The sequence below is a fragment of the Juglans regia genome, chromosome 15, assembly GCF_001411555.2.
Source record: "Juglans regia cultivar Chandler chromosome 15, Walnut 2.0, whole genome shotgun sequence".
Classification (NCBI taxonomy): Eukaryota; Viridiplantae; Streptophyta; class Magnoliopsida; order Fagales; family Juglandaceae; genus Juglans; species Juglans regia.
Genome location: NC_049915.1, coordinates 19032759 through 19059541, shown reverse-complemented (window position 1 = coordinate 19059541; position 26783 = coordinate 19032759). Strand labels below are relative to the sequence as shown.

The window sequence follows — 26783 nt, the reverse complement described above, 5'->3', positions numbered from 1 at the left end:
TTCTCTACAGTAGAGCACTGACACGTCGAAACCATCAGAAATTCAGAAGCTTCTGCCTCCAAGTACTTGGTAAGTGGTAACGACTCCAGTAATTCTGAGAAATAAATATTATAATATTCTCTCCAATTAATCCTCTAATTGAATGATTTAATATATAAATATAACATTAAACTTCTTATGAGATTTATAGTATTTAAACATATTATATAGAAGTATTGAATAAATACAATAGGGTCTATATTCATTAATATTCTACGCATATGGAATGATTTTATTTATGGATTCAAACAACTATTGGAAAAAGAAAGAAATAAAAGAAAATCGATACCCTCTTACTTTCTTTTATATATATATATATATATATATATAAACATGACAATCCATTCATAATCTGAAAACAATTACATAACTGCATGATCAAACCACATAGCATGACCAGCAAACTCAGGGGCATTACCCCACCACACATTCGAATATCAAACACATTCCATGCATATCTAGCCAAAGTATGAGCCACTCCATTACCCTCTCCATTTACATGCTCAATTCTCACTTCCTGGAAAAGGCTCAATAGACTCTTCACTTTCATAATCAAATTGCCATTAGCCGAAGAAGACTCCTGTGCATCTTGCAGTTCTTGAACCACCAGCAAACAATTAGACTCAACTATGAGTTTAGGAATACCCAATGGAAGACACAGTTGCAGCCCCTAAAAATGGCAAGTAACTCAATGGTAGTCGGGTCATTCACTGCATTTTCAGAGACAGTAGCTGCCATCACCACATTTCCATGGCTATCACGTAAAACCATCCCAATACACCAGCCTTTCTAAGGTCTGAGAAAACCGCCCCATCAACATTAAGCTTCAAAAAATCAGTAGGAGGGAAATTCCATCTGCACACCTTCTTCACCTCTTCAGCATTCAAGGCCTTTAAGTCTGAGAAAGATTTATACAAAGAAATCGCCATATTAGCAGCTGCACAAGGGGTGATATGCTCATTTTCCATCTTCAGTTTATTCCTTTGATACCACATACCCCAACACAGTACAAACAAAAGAGTAAAGTCTGCTTCACTGCCAACACTTTGCATATATTTCACATTATCCATAAAGCTTTTATCTGGTTGGAGCCTCAACCCTATTGGACCCAACGTCTTCTTCCCTGTCATCACAGAAATAGCAAGCACCGTCTACTCCAACATTTATGTGCCTCAGATTTGTAAGTGTAGGCAAAATGTTCCTACAAGCTTTCCATGCAAAAGTTTTTATTTTCCGTGGCACATTCATCTTCCATAACTTCTTCCATTGTAGCTTATCACGCACCCAACTTGAGGACTCAGCCATGTCCCTCAAAGTTGAATCTTGAATCAGTTTCTAGGCACTTTTTACAGTAAAACATCCACTAGCTTCCTCTGTCCAGATCCATTTGTCTCTGTAAGGCATAAAAGGCAGTCAAATCTTTAGGATCTTCTCAGCTACTATTGGATTAAAGAGAGCTCTAACATCATCAATCTGCCATGTTCGTGTGTCTTAACAGATAAGACTATCAACAGTTGCATCCTCTTGAGAAGCTGGAACTCCATGTTCATGTCTCCACCTTAAGCATTTATGGCCTGGAACCCAATAATCATTCCATATAGAGATTGATGTGCCAGTCCCTACCCTCCATCGACAGCCTGCCAGTAACCACTTTCTTGCTTCAATGATCCCCCTCCAAGCATAAGATGGATGCAAACCCACCTTTGCTGGGAAGAAGGTTCCATTAGGGAAATACCCTCTTACATTCAATTTTACGGTATTGGAAAGTACAAGTTCTGTGTACTTTCTTTAAAAATTTTGTTAAATCTAGAATTTACATAAATTATTTTTTAATAATAAATTTTATTTTTTTCAAAAATAATATGCAAGACTTGCATATCTTATAAATTTTTTTGATTGAAGGATATGAAAAACATGCTTACTGTACATCATATTGAAGATAAATTATTTTAAAAGATACAATTTTTAATGCATAGCGGAAAGGTAAGCACAACAAATTTGGAAATTAATTGAGAAATTATAAATATTAAAATGTCACATTATGTGGCTATCTTTCTCGGATTCATAAAAAATTTTAATTTTATCATAATATTTATTAAATATTTAATATTTTTAAAAATTAACTAAAATAATAATCATTTAAAATAAAATTATATTAGATAAATTTCGCATATTTTTTTTAAAAAAAGTTGAATCTACTATTTAAAAAAATAATATTGTTTTCAATAAATCTCATATTTATCATTTTTTTTTTTTTAAATGTTATGCGAGAGTTGCACTCCAAAGTCCCAAAAAAAAAATCAAATATTACAAATATTATTTTTCATAGTTTATAAATACGCGTAATGTTTGTTATTGCTAATTGTAGTGTTGATTGGCGGAAATGTCGGATTTTGATTGGCCAATGACGAGATAATGGCTGCTGTGATTTTTTTTTATTTTATAATTTTTTTTTTAACGATTAAGGTAATGTCTTTTAATAATTTTTTTATTTTTTATTTTTTAAAAAATATTAAAAATAGATGTAAGAGAAAGGAAAAAAAAATGATAATATCCGTTTGCAATTTATAGAAAAGGATGTCATTGACGATCAGATCCCTCTTTTGTTTCCTTCTCCATTAAGACTCCATCACCGGTCACCACTGTTTTCCCCCTCTTATCTTTCTCTGGATATGCCGACATGCTGCGAGATCTGCTGCGAGATACTGATCGCAATCTTGCTCCCTCCTTTGGGCGTTTGTTTCCGCCACGGTTGCTGCAGCGTATCTATCCTTCCTCTCGCTCTCTCGCTGTCTCTCTCTTTTCATGCTCCTCTTTACTTTCTGTCTGGTCGTTCTCACATCTGGAAATTATGCATGATTACTGATTAGCTCCACGATTACTAATAATACCAAGATTTTAATACTCTTGGTGGTTCTGTCTTTTTTTTTTTTTTGGGCGTAAAATCTATTGGTTTTTCGGCTCATTTTCAATGGAACGAAACAGAGGCTGAAGTTCTCCATTTTTTATTTTGCAGGTTGAGTTTTGCATCTGCTTGCTCCTGACAATTCTAGGTTACATACCAGGAATAATATATGCTCTCTATGCTATCGTGTTCGTGGATCGCGACCAGTATTTCGACGAGTACAGGCGTCCCCTTTACTCTGCCTAGTCCACTCTCTCTCTCGCTCGCTCGCTGCCTCTTAGTATGCTTTCAGGTCGTTTCTATCAAACTCATTCCTTGAATGTATTGCTTGGTCACCCGTACTGTTCGAACGCTATTACATTTGACGAAATGAATATTGGTTGTTCACTTGGAGTCTTGGATAGAAGAAGTAACTGCAGGGAAGATTTGAATCTTATTTTTTTTCAGCTTAAATATGGTTTGGATAAAGAATGGAGAGTTATGTTACTTCAATACACACCCCAGATTAGAAGTTAGAACAATCTTAGAAAACATGTAAAACAAAAATTGTTTTTTCTAGGCTAATGATGAGGCAGGTTTCTGAGTAGAGATTTGTATTTCTAGATTCAGAACGGAAGAAAGATAAACACATCAATTGAATCCTATAATATTTATTAGTCATATATACTATATAAAAATTTCATTCAATCCTGAATATCTATTTGAAAAATGTATTCTGAATCCGGTGTGTAGAATACATTTAATAAAATGCTAATATCACATCATTTGATTTAAAAGACTAAAGTAGAATAAAAATGTTAAGTGATATTCATTATTAGCGTGTTTGATGAGTGAGCAAAAAGCGAGTCTATTGGTGGAATTCATGGATGGATTTAAGCCTAACGTAAAATGATTGGTTTTTGGAATGATGTGGAAAGCTTGTCTTTCAATTCTAAAAAACAAAAAAAAATCCTACAAACCCATTTTTTTGGGAAATAAACCTCGGACATAGGGATGTTATCTATTAGAATCGTGTATAGGAGTTTACCGTTTGAAAAGAAAAATACTTGTTGCAAGTGCCTGGTACAAACGGCGTGTAAATGTGGTTGACGTGGAGACACTTGATGAAAGAGAGACCGAGCTGATGAGAGAGATAGGAGAGAGTTGAGGAGAGGGAGAGATCGAGCTGCTGGAGCTGATGAGAGAAAGACCGAGCTGATGAGAGAGAGAGCTGATGAGAGAGGAAGAATTCATTTTAAATCAAACGTGGCATGGACAACTACACGCTGATTGTATCTAACGACTGTATATAGAATAACTGGTTTGAAAAATGATACTTTGCTCTCTGTTTTTTCTCTCAATTTCACTGTTCATATATTTTACTTTATTTTTTAATAAGTTTTTTACTTGCTGATTAAAGAAGTGACTATTAATATATTGATTCTTTTTTAAATGTTTGAAATAAAAAGAAAAAAATATATATAATTTACACTAGGGGCATACCAAGTAGACAAATTGAAGGGGCATAGTAGCACTATCTAGTAGTTATGGGATGTTATTTCAAATTCATAACACTACTACTTCAAATTCATACTACCAATTGATGTTCAAAATACTTGACTTTAGATTCGAACCCAAATGCAATCTGAGTATTACAAGGGGATGTTTGGAAATATTTTTCATATCATCTCATCTCATTTTCTTCCCAAACATCATTTAAACACAAACATTTTCAAACTAATCATTGCAACTTTTTCAAATTAATCGTTACAACTTTCCTAATTTTTTAAACAAAAAACAATTCAACTTTTTCAAATTCCAAAACGAAAGTTATATTAAAAAATTATATTCTAACAATATATTAACTTTATAATATTTTTATTCAAATTTTCTCTCCTCTTGCAAAATTCAATAAATATTTATCTCAAACTATCTCATTACTATTCACAAATTATTTCACTACTATTCACAAAATCTCATCTCATCTCATCTCATCTCATTCACAAAATACCAACTATTCAGAAACCTCAAATGGCTATTATTGTGAGTATTCGTCTATATTATCACTCTTTTTTTTGTTTTGATTAACATCACATTTTGGAATTTCTACAAGTCTTAAGAATAAAGGAATCCGATCTGGCTCATAAAAACTGTTGCATTGCTCTCCAAACTTTGATAAGATAGAATTTGATGGTGGTATTGGAGAATAATCTAGCTTGTCATATCATTAAAAATTTGCCTTGCATCAACTCTTATTATTATATCCCAAAGATTTTTTTTTGTTCAGAAACCCACTGTTTCCAAACATGACTACTCTTTAATGTAAAACTCACATGATGTACGTTTTATACAACTAGTAATATGAATCATAAAGTTTAGTCCTAAACATTTATCAGAAAATATAGCACAAACTAAAGTTTAAAGATGACCTAGTATCTGTTTTACAAAATCACATCAGCATTCAAAAGAAGAAAACAAGATTGAGAAGGGGAAGCACAACATGTCCCAGCAACATCAAAAACCCCGAACTGGGTTTAATCAAAGAGGAGTTTGCTCCATCACGGGCAGTATGAGGGCGCTTAATGTCATTGGCACCTCCATAAACTGATTTTCCCTTTCGGGAAATCTCTGAAGGATGAGCTTCTTGATCTGCCCCATATCTTCTCTGCTCACCTACTCTGTTTGGGTTGACAAACTTCTCATATAAACCTGAATAGAAAGAAGAATTAGAAACAAACTCACTTATTTGCATGTGTAAACACACACAGAGATCCGTAAAAGTGCTTACCATTGAGCCTTTTCTCAGGCTTAAAAAATGACTTTTCCCCAGATTTTGGGGAGACAGCACTTTCACATAACGAATAAGAAAGAACTCTGAGGGACACGGTGAAGAAGAGCCACACAAGTAATTCTCTCTTCATGTGTTCTTGATCTTGTTCTGGTCTAGACAAGTAGACAACCTTTTATTTAAAGTGGAGACTGTTGGGGAATGAGGGAGTCTAGGCTGCTAGTTTATAAGGCTATGAGTTCTTAGAAGAAGGAAGTGCATGATTTATAGTGTTCATGGGTATTGTACAGAATACGTGGTTTTTGGTTGTTAATTACAATGGGAATCTATTTTCTAACCAAGACATATTTATATATATATATATATATATACAAGTAAAATAAAAAAAATAAAAAAAGATGGCATATTTTTTTCCATTAAAAGAAGATTGAGGGAATTTGATGCCATGTCTTTTCCCGCGACATACAGAATATTTAACTAAAATGAAGATCAAATAAATTAAAAACCACTGCAATGATACCATATCAAATAATTAATTATCCTCAAAACTTAAGCTGATGAAATAAGTGAATTTAATTCTTTAATCCATATTATAAACCCTGTTAATACTCTCTCAATCTATTTAATTTTTATGAATGTTATGAAAGCAGTCGTTGCAAAGCAAATTAATATAGAACAGTGAAATCAAGAAATAAAGTTTCATATATAATCTGGCCATGGGTGTTTGACAAAAATGTTAAGAGTGTCGACCAATGTTGTGTTGTCCATTAGTAGTCATTACTGGCCACCATGGTGTATCTTTTGACTATATTGAGTATGGACAACAATAAATTGAGATATCAGAGCATCTATTAAGGCTTTACAATATAATATGCCTTGCTTTAAAAAAACAGGATAAGACAATTGCTTATCAATTATCCTAAATTCCGATGCTTAGGGTAATAATTTATACTTGGTTCTATAATCTCATTACTCTTCATTTCAGCCATATAGATACAAGCTTATTTAATAGCTTAATGATGTAAATCCATGGAAAGAAGAGAGATCTAAGCACATATTCAAGAAGACAAACTTTGCTGTCACTATCAAAGCGGAATATCTTTAATTTTATTGATAGTGTTTATGATGTCATGGGATTTCAACTTCAATCCACATTCCAACCTCATCCGTTTATATTATCTCCGGGATTTACTATGCATCAGCTACTATTCACTCTCACACTCAACGCTTATAGCTTTTTCATAGAGTGTGTGGGTGTTTTTCATAGGGTGTGGGAGTGTTTTTTAGGGTGTAGGATGTGAAGTGGTAAATAGTGGCTGATATTAAGAATTTTTCTTGGATCTATACTGGTACTGCCAACTTCATTATCTGAACTAGACGGTGAAATACAATCTGCTGTCACACTTGATATTTTTTGTCTGTATTCAAGCCTGCAATATTTACGAATAATGAAAAAGAACAAATCTCATAACCTTAACACAAAAAGGAACTCAAACAAGCAGAACTTTGCTGCAATCAAATTAAGCGAAAATCCATTGTATTTGACACAACTTCTCACTGCTATGACATGAAGAAACTGAGGAAGAGGGAGATTGAGAGAACAGAGCCAACATGGAAGGAAGATGATCTCTGGATTCGAACTGCTGAAGATCTTGTTCCAGCACGTGTTCCAAATCTCCCCCTCCTTTTAATGTGAACTCCAAGCTTCCGGTTGTAAAATGAGGCATCTGCCAATTGTGTCTCCCGTTGCAGATGCTTGCCAAAAGCTCTTCTGGGGGGATTCGGGACGCTTTTTTCATGAGCTGAGCTTGGAAGAGATCGACACAACAAGAGGAAGGCAATTAGTGAGAAAGAGAATATCCATCTCATGTCTGGTAGCCAAGCAGTAAGCTTCTGGTGGTGAAGAGACGCCTAATGCTCAATGAAAAGCTTGAAAACTTAATAGAAGGATAAAGGTATTGGGTTACTGTGTGGTTGAAGCAGGGCTTGACAATGAATGATATAAGTGGGGTTGGTAGGATTAAACAAAAGAGAGGTTGCTTAAGACGGATGAATAATGATGCACAATTTATTTCACAATATATTTCATAATATATCTTATAAAAGAGAAATGGTATTTATAGTCATGAATGTATAAGTACTATACAATTGTTTTAAAAAAAGTAAATAAATATAAAATCTACGTGAAAAAAAATTAATTTTTTATAAATGAACATCTCTTTTTTAAAGTGATTATACGATATTTATACATTCTACGACTATACGTAGAATTATTTATTTTAAAAAAAAAAAAAGATACTTTTATAAACCATCTTATAAAAATAATAGTATTTTATCAAAAACGAGAAAAAAGAAGCCAAGGTTAGACCGTGCACAGAGACTGTGCCCAGAGTGAAGCTGTCGAATGAAAAAAATCACAAAGTAAGAATGCTTAATCCACATATGAAGGTCACTGAAAGCGAAAGCAGCCGCCGATTTTTTTTTTACTTAATAATTAAGAAAGTATTTTTAAATGATATTATAAATTTTTAAAAAAATATATATTTAAACATAAAAAAAAAATGTATGAAAAAAAAAGTAAAAAAAAAAAAAGACAAATTTACTCTTTTCGGTGCCCACCGAATTCATACGTGGATTTAGCAGCGTCCCAAAAGTAATGAATAAAGAGAGTAGAATAAACCAAATTCTAGAGCGTCTATCCCGAGATGCACAATATGACTGTTTCGGTAAGGAAAGATGTGAGAAGATTGCGACTGCGTCGCAGAGGGAATGGAAAAAGTGGTTGGAAGATATCTGAGAAGGAATGTTGACAATACCAAGAAATGTACTAGACAATGGAAATCTTATCCCAACACCAAGAAATCTACAAATACGCTCCACCCAATTAAATCAGTTTATGCATACGCAACTAGATAAAAAACTGGGGGTTTCTAACCTAGATGTCCAATAGTATTATGAATAAGATAATGTGGAAATAATACAAGTAGATATGTTTCTCTATGATCCATAGAATACAAGACAAAGGTGTGCGAGAGAGAGAGAGAGGCCTCCCTTGGTTTTTGGTTATGAATCTTGGCATTTTCTTTCATTGAATCAGGTTAGCCAAATCCAACTCTTACAATTCAGTCAAGCCAGAAAATTTTTTCTAGTAATAAATTATAATAGCCTTAAGAGTCAATATACAAGGGGGAACAAACGAAATAAAGGAATGGCTTACATTTCTCAGAAGCTGTATGCGACAATGCAGTCAGTGGAACAGGTTATCAAGAATGTCCGGTTTGAGCTTCTGGAGTGATGAAGACTGACCCACTTGTTTAGCCAATTCACCTGTGACTCGATCCATGTAAAGCACATAAAGCCCATTTCTGCTTTCCAGAAGTTCTAGTGCTTTCCGTGAATGGAGAATAGATGCCACCCACTCTTCAAACAGCACTGCATTGTCATCACATTCCATCATTTTGCGGTTGTCTGTGTTCGGTAGATTGCTTTATTTTAATTACTAAAGTGAATCAAGGAGAAGGTTTCTTAAGTTTCAAGATGCCCATGTAGTATTATGCCATAGTCGGGGTACCATTTCATTTGGGCTTATAGGTCAAGCTTGGGAAGCATTGAAAGAAAGCTACAGGGGCTGAATAGATGCACCAAGTTAATGAATGAAAGCAGCATCTGCGATACATACTCTTGTCAAAGCCTTCAGCACTCGACCAAATTAATAAGTAGTCAGATATCAGAAACTCAATAAGCTGAATCCTGTTATCCAAATGAGCAAGTTAGATAAGCTATCCTTAAATTATAGATAAGCTATCCTTAAATTATGTGATCGTATCCAACATCCTCCCACCAAAAGAAAACAAGTGTAACATAAACTGAACTTATTTCGGCAGAAGATGCGCTAAAATTTACACCCAGCCACTTGGATTGTATACAAATTGAAAGATCGGAGTAATCATTGTAACGGTATAAGTTCTTTTGCAGAATACTTACAGGGTGAACATACAGCCATGCATGCCGGGAAAAGAATCATCAAATGGATCTAAGAAAAGAAAACTTTCAGCTAGCACAGATATTCTTTGAGAAACTAAAAGAATTGCACGTTGTCCAACGTAGGCTTCACTTCCAAGCTTACGGATCAGATGCTGAACATAGAACTGGGCATCCAAGCCAGTATGAAGTGACTCTGTAACAGAAGAACGAAACCAAAATTTACCAAAAACAGAGAGAGAGAGAGCCAAATGGCGATAGAAAAGAAAATATGCAACAATGCCATGCTTATGTCATAGAGTTTCACTTAGGGTGAATAATTTCAAGGTAACAACGATTGCTAATTGTTTTAGTCCTATAGTTAACAAAACATTAAGCTAAATACCAATAAAAAATTAACTATTTACCAAATACTTTTGATGGAGAACACATCCTTCTAACAAGACGCATAATTAAGCCGTTGACGATTCCTTCAATGAGTTTCGTGTCTTTTCCCCTTGGTAAAATATTCTTCAATGAAGCTTCAAGAAGCAGAACAAAAATTATCAGAGTCAGAGAGTAATAACCAGGACCATATTGCATCATTATAAAAATGGAAGCAACTAAATAAACGATAGCACAAATCAATGTCGCTAGGAGTTGAACTTTAGCTAGTCTCCTAGTTGCAAGGGCAAAGACAACAATAAACATAGCCATAGCTGGCTTTACTTCCCCACTCGGGTGGAAAATGAACGAGTCATACTAACTGTACACTATTGCACATTTGCTATTCATAGGATGACGGTGGCTGTTTTCTCATTTAAGTAGGTCATACGTAATACTTTAACTCTCCCAACAAAAAACTCTCGAGTATTCAAGCTTTTTTTTCACATCCAGCTTAGGGCAAATGTTCTTTTAAAAGGAATGAAATCACATCACTACTCTTTATGGAAAATTGTGATCCATTTTTCCAGCCACTTCTTTCCGTGCTAGCTATTCGTGCATGGAATTAAGAGACTTGAAAAAGATGTTAAAGAGAGCCAGAAGTAACAGTGTATCAACTTCCATCATTCGACTTTACTTTCTCCTCTCCAATAGTAATCTTTTCATCATGGGAGCCATCATAGTAAAGACATTTCCATTGAGTAGACCACATAACTCATTTCTACCAAACTAACACAAGCTTAAATACAATGCATTAATAAAAGAATATCAGCACCTAAAATAAAGTCTACAGCTTGGTGTGCCCAGTTAGCAAAATTAGCCTCTCCCACCTGAAAAGTTTGATTAATAACAGAAAAATTAAAGATAAGATCAAAATAAAAGAATCAGTAATTTATTCACAAATTGCTTGTGAGCGAAGAAAATAATGCACAAGCAGACAGTGAGTTAAGCAGCCTGACAGGAGAAACAGTATCGCAAAGCTCCACCAGAAAGTCAACTGAGGCCCTGAGTTGCTCGGTTTCTTCATCTTCAGTATTCAAGACTGCCACATGAAAGGTAGTCCAATTTGCTTTGAAATTACTTCGTTGGTTAAAAAATAACCATAATTCAACAAAAATAACCAAGGATGCAAAAATCTCTTCTGGATCTCGTTGTGAAGACCACTAGCTTCATCCTTATCCTCATACTCACATTCTAACCAATGAGAATAAAATTAAGCACAAAAACTCCAATCACACTTTGAGAGGATGAGAACCACAACGTAAAAGCATCGATTCATACGCACGTGAAAACAATTTGAATTGAGAAAAACAATTTGGTAATGAAATCAACCTGAAAATTGCCGTCGCTGGATTGACGCACCTGCTCCTCTCCTCCTTTCCTTGAAGCGCACTGCACAAACAAATTCGGGCACTTAATCGGACACGGATAAAATATTCAATTATGATGGTGATGGTGATGGCGGCAATGAAAAACCATGTCTGAGAAATCGCCGGAGAAGAACGTCGTTGAATCTGCGATCAGAGCCGTCTTCAAGTCCCTGAGGGCTTAATTTCCCCAAATTATCAAAGAAATAGCACTTGCAAGAGGCACTTTTCGGAAACAAGTCGCACTGTGAAGCATCTGAAAGAAAAGAACATTAAAAAGGGGAAAAAATAAAACTCTTAGGGAGAGAGAATTTGAGAACCTTCAGCTTCCTTGAGATCTTCTCTGAGTAGCAGAAGCTCTTGCTTTCGCTCCTTAGCCTAAAAGTCCATAGAAAAAAGAAACACAATTCAGGCTAAGAAAAAGAAAAATAGAACCATAAAGGATTGAAACTCGACTCTCTCGATACCAAACTGAGAGGTGAGGAGTTTATGAGCTGGGGGGACCTTTCGCTTCCATCGCAAAGCATCAGACTCATTCCGATCGGTCGGAGGAGGCCGGTTTTGAATGAACTTCGATCGTAGAAGAGAGATTGCTAGGGCAAGTTTCAGCGACTGGTCGTCTGGATTTGTGTTTGTGTTTGCAGCTACAGTCGTGTGTTCGCCTGCAGACATTTCTCTGAGAGGAAAAAAGCGCGGGAGGTCCTGAACTTGTTTAACGTGGGGTTTGGAAATAGAAATAAATATGAATATTTTGGGTGTTACTGTCCATTATTATTTAAGAAATAATTATTATAAAGTCTTAATAAATTAATAATTAATTTTAATTATATCATTTGAATTTCATTATTATAATATGAGAAATGATTTATAAAATAAGTCTCGAACAAGCAAAGCAAGTACCATCTTTAAAAAGTGTAAAAGAATCTATTTTTTATTAGTGAGATGAACTTTTTTAAATAAAAATTTTATAAAATTTATCTATTTAAAATTTATATCCAGCATTACTCTTATAATATTTATTGGAGGCTAATTGTTTTCTCTCGCACATTTAGATTTTATAAATAAAGAAACTTTTTAAAAATTGATATTTACCGTCTTGGTGTGTACAAATTTGTACTCTTTTTGAAAAAAAAAAAAAAAAACTAAAACTTACATGAACAAATTATTTTTTTAATAATAAACCATATTATTTTTTAAAGAGAATACATAAAACTTAAACATCATAAAACTATATCTAATATTAGTCTTTATTAAACTAAGTGGCAAACATAGTCGAGAGGGCCTAACTCCGCCTAAGGGTAGCTAATTTCCGTATAGTTCACTACTTATTTCAATTATCAGAGTAATATTTCTCATCATTTTAATTCTCATCATCTCATAATGTGATATCAGATGATTGTAAACTATTTATTATATTACACTTATAAACCTATCATCTAATACCATATTATGAAATGATGAAAAAAGAAATGATGAATAAATTTACTCTTATTCAAACTTGACACAACCCCCACCACCACCCTAGAAATCCAGCCACATGAAAACCCAAAAGGCAGCTGAAAATGTAAGCAAATAATATGCACCTCAAGAAAAGATTGGTCTCCTCTGAAGTGAGAGGCAAAAAAAAAAGAGAAAAGCACAGGCATTTATGGGCGAGCCAGTTCAAAAATAAACTAAGGTTACTCAGTCAAGACAATAAAAAAATGAATGAAAAACTAATCGAATACAAAAACAACTGGATCCCTTAATAAGGGCCACTCTTCTCGAGCTATGTTGGCATATACGATTAGCCAAAACTCAGAGAACAAAATCCATGGCATTTATGTTTTGATTTCTTTTCTCAATAACACACCGGTATGACCTCGGGAAAATATACAGCCTCATAAAAATCACCAGCTTTTTTGCAGCTCCCCCTTATCACATACTTGGTAGTGCAAATTGCTTTCCTCAAGAGGAGAGGACAACGGGAAAGGGCATCCTGAAATGAAAGTGAGTTCCGGAGGTACATCTGCTTATGAAATCTGATGCACTCATCCAGAGAAATAGTAGGCTTACTGGAGTAGACTCCGGCAGGCCTCGATATCGGATACTTGTGAATCCAGCACACCTTGTCCAGATGGAGAGGAATTAACAATTAGAACTGCTGCCTCAAATATTGCTTTCTGGAACCGGTCATCTTCCACCTTCTCAAGGACCTCCTTCACCACCATAAAATCCAATCCCTCAGCCAAAACAAGTTTCCCAATAATTTCACCAAAATTATTTGGCGCTTTAGGTAAGTCAATTCCAACATCATCCAACATCAAGCCATAGTGCAAACATCCGGTGCCTATATCTCTAGCTGTGAGAACCTTCCTGGCAAGTAGGTACTCCAGAAGCTTCGCAACTGGTTCAACACATGGAGGACTTTTCTCTAGTCCAAGGGAGATTGCTTCCTTGACAAACTCGGGGTGGTATGCTGGAGACTTTAGTTCCTCCACGCACTGCAACGCTTCATCCAAAAGCCGCACACTGAAATATTCCTCCAGAAGAGAGATCGTTTTTCTTCGAAGATCATCTGAATTCAACCTTGAAGCTGGAGCCTGTGGCTTCTCAGCAAGTGGAAGTGCAGATGCAGCAAGAACTGGTTTAGCAGGTACAGAGACCTGTGGTGCAGGCTCTGCACCCAAACCAAAATTAGGAAGGCGAGCAGGAGGGGGTCCACTGCCCTGCAATAGGGCACTAGTCTTCCCACTTATAAAGCCACCACTACCCTGAGGTAAAAGCCTTGTGTTCAGTGATGCTGACTTGCCAATTAGTGGTGACTGGCCACGACCAACAGGCTGCACAACTGACCCAGCACCCCTCGGCATTGACCTGTTTCGAGGTACCTCCCAATTGTCATTATCAAATCCAGGCATCCCAGGCATCTTCCTGGTTCCTGGCATTCCAGGCATCAAACCCCCAGCACCAGGTCGGGCAATAGGGAAGCCCCCAGGGCCGGTATTCCCTTGAGCACCAGAAATGACACTGCGGCTATTCCGCATACTTGCAGTAGCACCAGGACGCAATCCAAGATTTTTCTCTGCTTCTGAATGTATTTCAGTGATCGTTTTGGCTTTTACCTGCAAAAAGAGCAAGGTAGTAAAGAAATGATTAGAAATTGCAAGCTGATAACAAATTTAAATTCATATTCATATCAGTTGACTTCGCATAAAACGATGATAATGTTAGGATTTGTCAACCTCTTCACGCCTGGGGACCCAATTATTTGATCTCAAATCAAGAACATTACGAAGCATGAACCTCACTCGTGGGACCAGTTGTGCATTTGAGCTCAAATCCTTCAGTCGGCTGAAGTACATATCATTAATTCGCCGTGATTTTGGGCCCTCATCAAGCTGTTTACCAATTGTGTTAAAGAACTGACATATGGCTTCAACATTTTCCTCAGCAGGACAAGACTTGCTATCAGGAGGTCCTAGAAGTTCCTGTTTTGCATATGTAAGCAACCAAAAGCAATATTGATAACAGTAAAGACATTTCAAAGCATCAAAAGTTGAAAGTACATTTAAACAATTTAGAGGTCAAGCCATAAAGAGAGACACGAGAACCTGAACAATGTGATGGACAATCTTTTCAGGTACCATCTTCTGCTTCAGGAGCTCTCCAATTAGACGGATATTTCCAAGAATCCGAAGCTTGACTGATCTTTCTTTATCCCTCCGCTCCATCTCTTGCTCGGGCGCCATCTGCCTCACTTCTTCCCTCAGTTTGTCAGCACCTTCAAAAGCCTCCTGGCAGATATTCAAGAGGACTCGCTTGAAAGTAATTTCTTTACCACCAGGTTCATCAGATGGGAAAGGTGGGAGCTTTTCACTAAGATCAAAACATAGAAGAGCATACATGGGACAAAATGTGGGTTCCAGCACAGCCTTATCAAATATTAGCGAAATAACCTCCTGTGAGAAAGTCCAATGTGAGTGGAATTTGAAACACAGTACGAGAACAGTTAAGGTTTATTAAATTTGAAAGAGAGACCTTCAAGATAGCGGCTGATGTAATGCCAGAATCAATAAGCTGGCCCTTAAGCAGATCAAACTTCTCAGGCGTAAGCTTGTTCAAAATCCTGCATAAGAACAGATACTAATCACCCTCAACCTTCAGAAGTTTTAAACCAAGGCCATGCAAAGGAGAAAATGCATATTAACTGATTTTCAATTCTATCATTATTTTCTCCATGTACCTGAGTTGCACCAACTGCGCTTATCAATAAAGATTTATTGGTTATAAAAAAATCATTAGTTTCTGGTGACAAACTATTATAAATGTTCATTAAACTTGGATCAGAATTTGGCATAGGTTGCAGCTACAAGTCTAATGATTTGACGACACAAAATATGTTGAATTATGTTAAATGCATAGCTTAATCACATTACAATGCAAAGCCAAAAATGCATAATACTCAGGAGAGCAGAGTTGAAACCAATTCAGATTGAGACAATAAAAGGCTCACACACGTCTAAACAAAACTAGCAGGTGACCGTTTTATGCTACCTAGCTAGATAAGATTTATTCTCAATAGGCAAGACCCTAAAGCATTTCCCAGTAGCATATCCTGAAATTTCAATATTTGAAAGAATACCAGAAGGCAAGTCAGAAAATATTGCAGGAACCATAAATGACAATAAATGGAAGTATTTAATACAGCTAGCCAGTAAATAATACAGAACACATAGATCATGTATACAACAACAAATCTTCATCATATATTACCCCTTCACAGTCTTCAGAACGCGTTCCATCTCAGAGAGGCTTCCCCTTTTGACCGACCATGGCACCTCGGCCTTGACTAGTGCAGGAGCAGGTCCTCCCTGATAATAAAGAACACCAATAAAACTAAAAACAGTGCAAGTAAAACCATGAGAGCGCCAAACTTACAAAAATGCAGAATTTTAAATGAGCACAAACAAAAAGGCATGAAAGATTAGATTATTAGGTGCAGACCTTACATGAATAAGTTATAGGGTAAGTTTAACAAGTCCAGAATTCAATATCAAAATATCACCAAACATATTATGATGATTAATATATACAACCAAAGCATGCCCTCAACACCTATTGAGAGTTTAAAAATAATAAATAAAAGGTAAACACACTTCTTGCCAAGGATGCAACACTGTCACAGAAAGGAGCAAGTGCAAACATTTGTGGGTGGCCAACATTAGAGAAATGTTATGGTAAAACTTCATTTGAAACAATGGAAGTTGAAAGAAACGGGCGACTTGAAGTTACTTCATTGAGCAGAACAGAATGAATTCCTCAAAACTCCTGGGCACATGCCCAATGAACTATTGACATGTTTACTTTTAACACTATTCAGTTTTTTACTAAAAAAAAAAACATGTTCACAATTAAAACTAAATTTAAATCACATGACCGGCACCTTTTTTTTTTTTTTTTTTGACAAGTAAAAGGTAGTATAAAAAAGAATAGGCAAAGCCTAGATATAAAAGGGGGAATACAAGAGATAGGACCTATCTAATTGCCAAAAAGGAAAGAAGAAAATCATGTACAGTTAGGCCATTAAGATCTACAGCACTAGCCCACAGAAGTAAGGTGCGGAAAAATAAATTTCTCAGATCCTCTATTGTCCGCTCCTTATCATCAAATGTCCACTCATTACACACCCACCATATACACCACATAATATAAATAGGAACCATCTTCTACACAGCTTTGATTTGTGGAGCACCACCCGGCATTACCCAGCAAGCCAATAACTCTACCACTATAGCAGGCATGACCCAATTCAACCATATTCGAATGAACACATCGCTCCACAATGCTCTAGCTATCTCACAATGTAGCAAAAGATAATCCACTGTCTCACCAGCTTGCTTGCACATACAACACCATTCTAAAATAATAACCCGGCACTTCCGCAGATTATCATTGGTCAGAATCTTACCCAGAGCCGCTGTCCAAGTGAAAAATAGTGCTTTTGAGGTGCCTTATTCCTCCACAAACCTCTTCAAGGAAAATGCGTGTTTGGAAGCTTAGAAAGGGACTTATAGAAGGAGCGAACCGAAAAAACACCCTTACCTGCCGGATTCCACCACAGCTTATCTTCTCTCAAACCAGACAACCTCGTAGAGTACACTCAATTGAAAAACGCCTCAACACTGTTAAGTTTCCAGTCATGAACTGCTCTACTAAAGGTGACATTCCAATGGAGTTGATCCCCTGAATGAACCATGAGATCCGCCACAGAAGCCTCTTGATCACATGCCACACGAAAAACGGAAGGGAATGCATCCACTAGAGCCTCCTCCCCACACCAAATATCTCTCCAAAATTTTATACGAGTGCCCTCCCCCACCAAAAATTTAGTATGTCGAGAAAACAACCCCCAACCACGTCATATGTGCTTCCAAACCCCCGCCCCATAAGACCCATTTCCCTCTCTAGTACACCAATCCCCCCCCCATCTTACCATGTTTGCAATCAACCACTAATTTCCATAGAGCTTCTGGTTCCACATTGTATCTCCAAAACCATTTCTCAAGCAATGCCCGATTAAAAGTTCTCAAATATGAAACTTGAATTCATCTCCCATCCCACTCCATAAGAAATCCTGATAAAGTTTTTCGATTCGCGCCGTCACACTAGCTGGAATTGGAAATAAAGATAGAAAGTAAGTTGGTAGGTTAGATAGAGTACTCTTGATAAGAGTCACCCAGCCTCCTTTCGACAAATACAGTCTCTTCCACCCAACCAATCTTCGTTCTATTTCTCAATAACTGTGTTTCAAATAGACAAAGCCCGTGAAGCAGCCCCCAATGGTAAACCCAAATATGTTATAGGAAGAGAAGCGACCTTACACCCAAGAGTGTTAGCCAACTGCCGAGAAATGTTGACGTTCCCAACAGTCACTAACTCTGATTTATCGAAGTTAACTCTTAAACATGACACTGATTCAAAACAAAAAAGAAGCACCTTCAGTGCCCTAAGTTGATCTTGCTCTACATCATAGAAAATTAAAGTGTCATCTACGAATAATAAGTGGGAGACCGAGATAAGGCCCCTATGTGGATCACCCACAGAAAATCCAGCCATAAAACCATGACCAACCACAGCCGGTAACATCCTACTCAAAGCCTCCATGACGATAACAAAAAGCAAAGGGGACAAGGGATCACCCTGTCTTAAGCCTCGAGAGCTATTGAAAAAACCCTCCAGGTTACCATTGATCAAGACTGAAAATCTTGCCGTTAAAATGCACCATCTAATCCACATACACCACCTCTCCCCAAAACCACATCTCTTCAGTAAGTACAAGAGGAATTCCCAATTAACATGATCATATGTTTTTTCCATATCTAGTTTATAAATAATACATGGGAGTGCCAGACTTTAATCTACTATCCAGACATTCATTTGCAATTAAGACCGAGTCTAGAATCTAACGACCCCTTACAAAAGCATTTTGTGGCTTGAGATTAATTTATCAATTGTCACCCCTAACCTGTTAGTTAGCACCTTTGAAATGATTCTGTATATCCCATTAATGAGGCTAATGGGCCTAAAGTCCTTCAACTCCACCGCTCCAGATTTCTTCGGAATCAAAGCAATAAAAGTAGCATTCAGATTTTTCTTGAATTTCCTAGCTGAGAAAAGCTCCTGAAACACACTCATAATGTCATCTTTCACGACCTCCCAACATGTTTGAAAAAACCCCATCATAAAACCATCGGGACCTGGTGCTCTATCATTTACCATCTTACGAACCACATCCAATACCTCCACCTCCTCAAATGATCTTTCCAACCAAGATGCTGTCTGTGGTTCTATGGACTCAAAACCAAGTCCATCTAGTTTGAGCCTCCAGCCCTCATTTTCTGTAAATAGAAGATCATAGAAATTCACATGTTCCCGGATCACAGGGGCCTCTGTGCAATCACTACCATTGATTTTCAGCATCTCAATAGAATTAGTTCTCCAATGAGAGTTAGCAACTTTATGGAAGAATTTTGTGCTTCGATCCCCTTCCTTCAACCAAAGAGCTCTTGACTTCTATCGCCAGGAGATCTTTTCTAAAGTTAAAACCCTATCCAACTTTGATGCCAGCACTATCTTGGTTGAAGCTTCATCTTGGGTAAGAGCCCTATCCTCAATAATCCTTTCAAGATTCTGTAACTCCTCCATTAGAGTTTTCTTTTGCTCCCCTATATTTCCAAACGATTGGAAATTCCAAAGTTTTAAATCTTCCTTTAACGCTTTCAATTTGCCTGCAAGAATATAAGAGGGGTACCATAAAACTGATAAGAAGACCACCAAAGCCTTACCGTCTCCACAAAGCCATCGCTTTTAAGCCACATGTTTTCGAACTTGAAATAACGACGACCTCCTTGAATACCACCTCCATCTAATAATATTGGAAAATGATCCGAGCACAGGCGTTGCATTCGCTTCTAACATACCTCCGGATAATGGCTTTCCCAGTTCGGCGATATTAAAAATCTATCCAGCCCGGACCAAGTTTGACTATTAGACCATGTGAAGAGACCGCAGAGGGAGTTCAACCAAATTCAAGTCAAAAATGCACTCTGAAAATTCAGCCATGGCTGGATGTAATCGGTTGCTTCCAGATCTTTCACTAGGGAACCTTACTACATTAAAATCTCCTCCTATGCAACAAGGAAGTCCCCACCCACTTTAGATAGCAGCCATTTCATCCCACAAACGACTTCTAAGTCCATAAACACCTGCAAAAGCCCACAAGAAATTATCCTCTACCATCTTAAAAGAGCAAGCCACTGTAGATTCCCCTACAAACTCCTCAATCTTCTCCACAATCCTTTTATCCCACATCACCAAAATACCGCTCGATGCCCCCCTTAGAAGCTAGATAGGCCCAATCTGCCTACGGGCAACCCCACACATTTTCTCACAAGTTTTCTATTTACCAATTTCAGTTTGGTTTCTTGTATACATACGATATCCGCCTTCCAATCCCGAAGTAGATTTGTTGTGGGTAGCCGTTTATTAGCCTCGTTCAACTCGCGAACGTTCCAAGACACAATTTTTGGCTTCGTAAAGACACAGTCGACCCCTTCCCTTTGGACCTAACACGGCTTGAGCTACCCTCATTCAACGACCAATTAAGCCTATTAAGCTTTCTTTTCTTATTAGAATCAGCTTTCGTGGACTGAGTATGACTCACCTCAATGGACATGAGGAGGGCCATAAACTGTTCTTCATATCCCACACATTTCACACCCACAACGTGTTGGATGTCCTTTACCATTTGGAATACCCACTCAGAGAATTCAAAGTCATTCAGTAACGAACAGTATAATGGAAAAGGCTCCCTTACTACTGCATCTCTCTCCCCCCCAAACAGATTTTTTCCTTTCCATTCTACTACAATGCCCACTTTGTCCACTGCAAGAGAATCCGAGAAGTCCACATGAACCTCCAAGAGCAGGATAACCCCCCAGCTTTATCTTCCAAGAAAACCCCCCTCCTTATTTCCCCTTCTTCCGATAATACCTCCAGATGTTCATCGTAGGTAGAACAAAGACCCAACTGAAGAAATGAGGGTTCTAAGGTATGGATCGACGATTTCTGGGACTCAACTTCTTGAAAACTACAAAACGTAGATGGAATCTGCAATTTCTCCGCCTCGCGCGAGGGTAGAATTTGATCTACCACCCTCGCCGGCGTAACCTAAGTCGAGGCCGAGTCGGCGACCACCGTCGGACAAATCTGTGAAGGTCCCACCGCCAAAGGAGGAAGAGATCCCTCAATTTGGCTTCGAACCAGACCCTCACGCTCTGGAAAAGGACCCTCCGTCTGCGTAGATGTCGTCGTCGATGGAGCAATGGCCTGTGGCGAGACCATTGGCGTGGTCACCTGTGGCGGCGAGCCCACCTAAGGCCTCATCAACGATGTTGATTTGGGCCCACGGAACAATGGGTCAGCAGCAGCCTTTGGAATCCCGACGAAGTCTGCTGGGTCGAGAATAACCTTGGGCTAAGACCCATCTACTGGGCCCAAAGCCTGTCCCTTTCCTAAGCCCCCGTGAGGTTCCATCTCCTGCCCCAAAACGTTGCGTTTCAGCCAACCAACTATATCATTTAGTTCTCCCAAGCATGTTTCGATAACAGCTAAGGCCTCTACCAAAGTTTCCTTATTCAGACCAACACCATCCCTGCCATTAACGTCGCTGCTTTGACCCCTCTCCAAAGATGGAACACCACCAAGCTTGGGCAATCCTAACATCTCTGACCCCTTCGCAACCCAAGGCTCCTCATGTCGACCTACTAGCGCCTCCCTGAATGACGACAGAATAACTCCATACAAAGGTTTACCAAGTGCCGTCAAAACAGCAACATCTCCTTTAACAGTGTCCTGCAACACCACCATTAGGTTCCCCCAGCCCATACCACCTCTGCCTTCAGGGATAAAGTTGAAACTCCTTCTCCCACCACCTCCATACTCCGCCAGAACCATATAAGTCCCTCTAGCATTGGAACAGCTTTGAGCAATATAGCCTCTGTCCCCATCCCTGTGAGCAGAGTCAAAGCCCCTATCTGTAGCCTTCAGACCACCCTCCAAAGCTCTACAAAACCACCTAGCAGTCCCCACCCCCACTCATATTTTTCACCCCTTTCAGTCCTTTCTCACAAAAATACATAACGTCCATCCCTACATAACGCTCATCCCTAATCACATGACCAACACCTTCTTAGAGATGTTCTATACATAGCAAAACATCATTTCTTTTGTATCTGCAATAATTTATGGATGTATGCAACAAAATAAAAAATAGCCGTTTATTGTCCAGTTAACTAAACAAAATGTACATCCGTAACAAGATATTGGATGAATAATGACACTATAATACATGCTAAAAATTTCTTTTAAATGTAATAAAATCATTACAAGTTTAAATGCAATGCACACATAGAGATCAACTTTAATCAGTGCAACAGTTTAAAAAAACAGAACATAAAAAGCCACCATATTTCTTTTTATATCGCTTACCCCTTGGGAAGAGATCTGGGCCCTTTGAAATTGGAAGTTGAGCTGGTCTTGGCGATTAAGTTGATTGTCTTCTGGCTGTCTAGAGTCAAATCGACCACCAACTTCCCTACTATCTCCAGAGGTAGGAAACTGCGCAGATCGGCCACGCCAGTCACGATTATCTGGCTCAGAATAACGATTCTGAGGATTTTGTTGGGGCTGGAGGAGGAACTAATAAAGTTATGCATGATATGACTATCCAAAAAAAATTATAACTCTAAAAAAATGAACACGATAAAACTTCAAAGCTAAATAGAAAATGAATATAACCATCCTTGCTATCAAAAAGTATAAACATGTAGATCACTTGAAAACTCCAGTCCACGTAAAATTTCTTTAAAGAGATCAGTTTTCCTGCCTGGCTTCAGATTTATCAACTACAACCCATGCTCTCAAAAGCAAGCCTATGCATGCTTAAAGCAGAAAAGTGCACACTTGAATTTTGTGCATAGGCAACATGAGAATTTTTATGTGAGCCTGGTGCTTTTAATAGTGCTAATCATCCCTTTAAAAGAAGGGAGAGGGATGACAATGAGAATTGGAAGTTGGACTGGAACTCACATTGGTTTCTCCACGACCCCAATTTTGTTCTTCACCAAAAAATTCAGCTTCAATTTCTCGTTTGATCTTTAGAACATCATCAGGGACTTCAACAGCCTGCAGAGAAAAACAAGAATATGCAGAACACTGCTCAAACATGATAACAAAATTAGACAATCCAACAGCTCAAACAAAAACTTGAAGATCCAGCTTTCTCCCATATGACCTATAAGTATGACAGTATATGCCAAAAAGGAAAAAAAAAATAACACATTAAGAATAATTATGACACGTGGAATACAAGAGAAAGGGAAAAAGGGGAATTTTCTTGTCTGCCACATCTAGCTACACCAAAACAGCTAGAATGACATGGGAACATTGGTAGCATGGGAGTTTGGAGGAATTGATCCATTCATTCATAGCAACCAAAAGAAAAGGCAGTGAAGGGGAAAAAAATCTACCACGCCCTCCTTCCATACTGTTGCTCCTCTAATCTATTTTGAGATGTTATAAGACAGTGCACTTTAAAAAGTAAATGGACATATTTTTAATAACTCTCCTAACTTACTCGTTAGTTTAAAAATCAATACACCTTTTTTTTATGAATAAAATTTATTGAGACAAGTAACAAGGCAAGGCCAAGTAAGCAGGAAGTATACAAAAACTGAACCTAAAATCAATACACCTTATAGGTTTACTTTATTTGGATCTATACTAAAGAGGGCAGTTTTGTAAATTTATTTGAAAGACAATGGACTCAATAATGTTTCAGGACATGAGGGCTAACACTATTGTCTCCTCTGATAAATGAATGGTACCCAACAAAATAACACATTTTGAGCATCAAAAGAATGGAATTAATTTATTACCTCCCTATGCTGTAACAGCTGGTCACGGGTGTACCGCACACGCTCATGACCCTCAAACCGCAAGTCTCCGGTCTACAACAACAAAACAACTAAAGAGTCAAAAAGCTTCAACCTTACAATAGTCCACAAGTCAGCACAGAATATAAATTATCTGTAAAGTAGTGCAAGGTTAAAGAAAGGAATAAATTGCATGGTATACATTGAAACACTAAATTTATGCAGAGACATCACTGCTACAAGCATCTCAATCACTTGCCACGCTACCAAGTATATGCTCAATTTTTTTTTAATAAGTGACACTCAAAAAATCAACAGATTGCTGAGCCTTATCCCAAGGCAAGAATGATCAAAATACAATCAAATTCTAGTTAGTTTGCTCAACCACTTACAAAAGAGAGAACCAACAACCATAAAGATAATGACTAATTATATGAGAACAGAGTGCATACAAAAGTGCACCCGATTCTCTTATCCTAAAATAAACTTGCCTTGTTACATCAAAATCCCCTATAATGGAGTTCCTGTGTTTGTAGGTCCTTTGTGGGCAACATGGAATTCACAGCATGCCCACCTAAAGCCTACATCTTGCTGTACGTCCATATTTACAGCAGGAACACATACTGAGTGGCCCACCAAGAATTAGGACATTTATGCGTAACTATTACACTGCATTAACCCCTTTAGTGAAGGCATCAACATCAAAAACTGCGAGAGATGCAAAAAGCATGCCCGGTTTAGTTTAGGCCTATTCCTAATCCTTAAACCCATTTTGATGCTTAAACGACATTCTCCCGTTAACTAATTAATATCAAGTCATCGACTGAAAAAAAACAAGAAGAATAAGAAGATAAGATACTAAAAGTGATACTTGGCCTTGCGATTTTTAAGTGCCCTTCTCACTTTTGAAAGCAAAGCTTTATACATTTTAGACTCGTAAAAGCAAAAAGGGACTTATAAATGCCAACCAAACAGTACCAAAAGCAGCGGCGTTTATTCACACAGTCACGTAAACAAAGACGGAGTCTACAGATGAAAAAAAAAGGCTAACAACACTGACCCCAAAGTTTTTTTTTTTTTTTCAAAATTAATCATATCCATGTGACCCTTCAAAATTTGCATAAGATCCAGATAAAACGTATATAATTCTTCGTACACCCACGAAAAGATCCAAATTTTTGACGCACGCCTATCCATCCCAGCACAGAACTGAATTCAAACAGCAAAAACATTTTATTTCTCAATACAAATTTCGCCACCAAAGTATACGAAGGGCAAATCATATCCAGAAACATCCAAATCCAATAAGAAACAGTAACAACTCATGTAAAATCAAAACCCAGTACTATGAAAAAGCAGATCCAAAGAAAAACAGGAGCTGAGATTGGATGTAGACCTTCAGGGAGAAAGGAGAAGGAGCGCCGCCATGAGGACGGAGGATAGAGAGATCGGAGGAAAAGGAACCGAAAGCAGGGGCAGAATTGGAAGAGGAAGAAGGACCAAGGAGTCTGCCGCCGCGACCGCCACCAGGTCTCAAGCTCAGCACCGTCGGATCAGCCTGCTGCATACCTCGGATCTTTCGCTCAGATAAAATATGAAGACAATCTGAGCCGCCCGATTCAGACCTTGAAGAAGAAAGCGAAGGAGATTCAGCTGGGCGATACGCTAAATCAGAAGGAATATATATATCAAATGGAGATAGAGATAGAGATAGAGATAGAGAAGGAAGAGAAGTTTATTATATGTATTGTGAGAGATAGAGAGCCGCCTGGGTTCTCTCTCGGCGCGAGAGAGCCAAGAAGAGAAGAGAAGAGAAGGGAAGGCGATGGAGAGGGAAAACAAACCCTTCTTAAAGGTGAGTGTGTTTGGGTTGGATTCCGGTTCTATTTTTCTTTCCTTTCGTCCTTATTTTGTAAATGACGTATTTACCCTTGCTCTTAATCTTTAATTTTTTTTTTTGTCGCTAGTGAATCAGAGAAAGTGCTGCAGTAACGGGGATTGTAATCTGATGTGATATATTATATATATTTTATAATAAAAATAATTTTATAATTTAAAATATCATATTAAATTTATTTTTATAATATCTTTTTATGATTTATATTCAACATATTCGAAATGAATTTACATGTTAATTATTTAAATAAAGAAAAGTTAAATGTTCCTATATGGTCATGCATTTTTTTCTTGATATATTCATCTAAACCTCTATATTTTAGAAATCATGAAGATAACAAATGAATTGATGAAAAATACTTTCTCCTCCCTCCCCTATTTGAAAGATTATTATAGGTTAAAACTCTTAGATGATGATGATGATGATGATGATGATGATAATAATAATAATAATAATAATAATAATTATAATTAAAAAATTAATTCCCTTTATCAACATAATAGACCACTATAACGCTTAAGTTCTTGTAATTTTTTAAGATTTAGAAATTACCATGTTCAATTTATTGTAACTTTTACAACTTGTCTCAAAGTTCACAGATAAAGATTGTATGGAATAACTCCATTGTACCTAGTGTTGTACATAAACCAATGGGATAGACCGTTGCCTATGCGGACCAGCTATCGGAGTCAAGAATCGACCAAAATTGGTAGATAACCGGTCGGCCGGCGATATAAAAATAAGGAAGCTGATGCCAACCGGTTCAATTTTGGTATGAACCAAACTCAAACTGTTGAACCGGCCGATTATATATATATATTATTATACGTATATAAAACGATGTCGTTTCATCTTGAGATTAATAACCTCTCTTATTCTTCTTCCTCCATCTTCTTCTTCCCTCTAGTTTTCTCCTATGCAAATTTGC

At 37.4% G+C, this 26783-nt stretch overlaps 3 protein-coding genes and 1 non-coding gene across 12 annotated transcripts; 1 reads left to right on the top strand and 3 right to left on the bottom strand.

Annotated features, from left to right (window-relative positions):
- Positions 1–2621: 2621 nt before the first annotated feature.
- Positions 2622–3367, top strand: LOC108993040 (UPF0057 membrane protein At4g30660-like). The gene is made up of 2 exons (XM_018967805.2): positions 2622–2801; positions 3056–3367. Exons 1-2 carry the CDS (start codon positions 2712–2714, stop codon positions 3188–3190), a joined length of 225 nt encoding a protein of 74 aa, XP_018823350.1. The 5' UTR covers positions 2622–2711; the 3' UTR covers positions 3191–3367.
- A 1625-nt stretch (positions 3368–4992) lies between these two features.
- LOC108993251 (protein MULTIPOLAR SPINDLE 1) lies at positions 4993–12191 on the bottom strand. 8 transcript variants are annotated; one of them, XM_018968104.2, is made up of 11 exons: positions 11987–12191; positions 11803–11860; positions 11592–11738; positions 11448–11507; positions 11075–11157; positions 10891–10945; positions 10100–10213; positions 9696–9888; positions 9391–9461; positions 8929–9143; positions 4993–5632 (listed from the first exon to the last, which is right to left on the bottom strand). In XM_018968104.2, exons 1-10 carry the CDS (start codon positions 12152–12154, stop codon positions 8959–8961), a joined length of 1134 nt encoding a protein of 377 aa, XP_018823649.1. In that variant the 5' UTR covers positions 12155–12191; the 3' UTR covers positions 4993–5632; positions 8929–8958. The 8 variants fall into 8 exon arrangements, with proteins under 8 accessions (XP_018823649.1, XP_035541549.1, XP_035541550.1 ...); XM_035685656.1 differs by having other exon boundaries at positions 11592–11727; positions 11955–12172; XM_035685657.1 differs by lacking the exon at positions 4993–5632 and adding an exon at positions 6102–7141 and having other exon boundaries at positions 11592–11727; positions 11955–12172.
- An 842-nt stretch (positions 12192–13033) lies between these two features.
- LOC108993151 (eukaryotic translation initiation factor-like) lies at positions 13034–25821 on the bottom strand. Of its 2 annotated transcripts, none has more exons than XM_018967940.2 (9): positions 25355–25821; positions 23962–24033; positions 23114–23209; positions 22514–22711; positions 16238–16335; positions 15503–15590; positions 15076–15423; positions 14707–14952; positions 13034–14586 (listed from the first exon to the last, which is right to left on the bottom strand). In XM_018967940.2, exons 1-9 carry the CDS (start codon positions 25523–25525, stop codon positions 13534–13536), a joined length of 2370 nt encoding a protein of 789 aa, XP_018823485.1. In that variant the 5' UTR covers positions 25526–25821; the 3' UTR covers positions 13034–13533. The 2 variants fall into 2 exon arrangements, with proteins under 2 accessions (XP_018823485.1, XP_018823484.1); XM_018967939.2 differs by having other exon boundaries at positions 22514–22723; positions 25355–25785.
- Positions 24483–24587, bottom strand: LOC118344765. The gene has a single exon (XR_004798516.1). It is a non-coding gene; the product is annotated as a small nucleolar RNA snoR103 (small nucleolar RNA).
- Positions 25822–26783: the final 962 nt, after the last annotated feature.

Coding starts and splice junctions, on each gene's coding strand:
- LOC108993040 (XM_018967805.2), top strand. CDS start 2,712: ATGCCGACATGCTGCGAGATCTGCTGCGAGATACTGATCGCAATCTTG. Junction 2,802..3,055: donor TCCGCCACGGTTGCTGCAGC/GTATCTATCCTT, acceptor TTTATTTTGCAG/GTTGAGTTTTGCATCTGCTT.
- LOC108993251 (XM_035685656.1), bottom strand. CDS start 12,154: ATGTCTGCAGGCGAACACACGACTGTAGCTGCAAACACAAACACAAAT. Junction 9,889..10,099: donor TTCTCCATCAAAAGTATTTG/GTAAATAGTTAA, acceptor CTTCTGTTACAG/AGTCACTTCATACTGGCTTG. Junction 9,144..9,390: donor TGCTGAAGGCTTTGACAAGA/GTATGTATCGCA, acceptor ATGACAATGCAG/TGCTGTTTGAAGAGTGGGTG.
- LOC108993151 (XM_018967939.2), bottom strand. CDS start 25,525: ATGCAGCAGGCTGATCCGACGGTGCTGAGCTTGAGACCTGGTGGCGGT. Junction 22,724..23,113: donor GGGGTCGTGGAGAAACCAAT/GTGAGTTCCAGT, acceptor TAACTTTATTAG/TTCCTCCTCCAGCCCCAACA. Junction 15,424..15,502: donor CATCAGCCGCTATCTTGAAG/GTCTCTCTTTCA, acceptor ACTTTCTCACAG/GAGGTTATTTCGCTAATATT.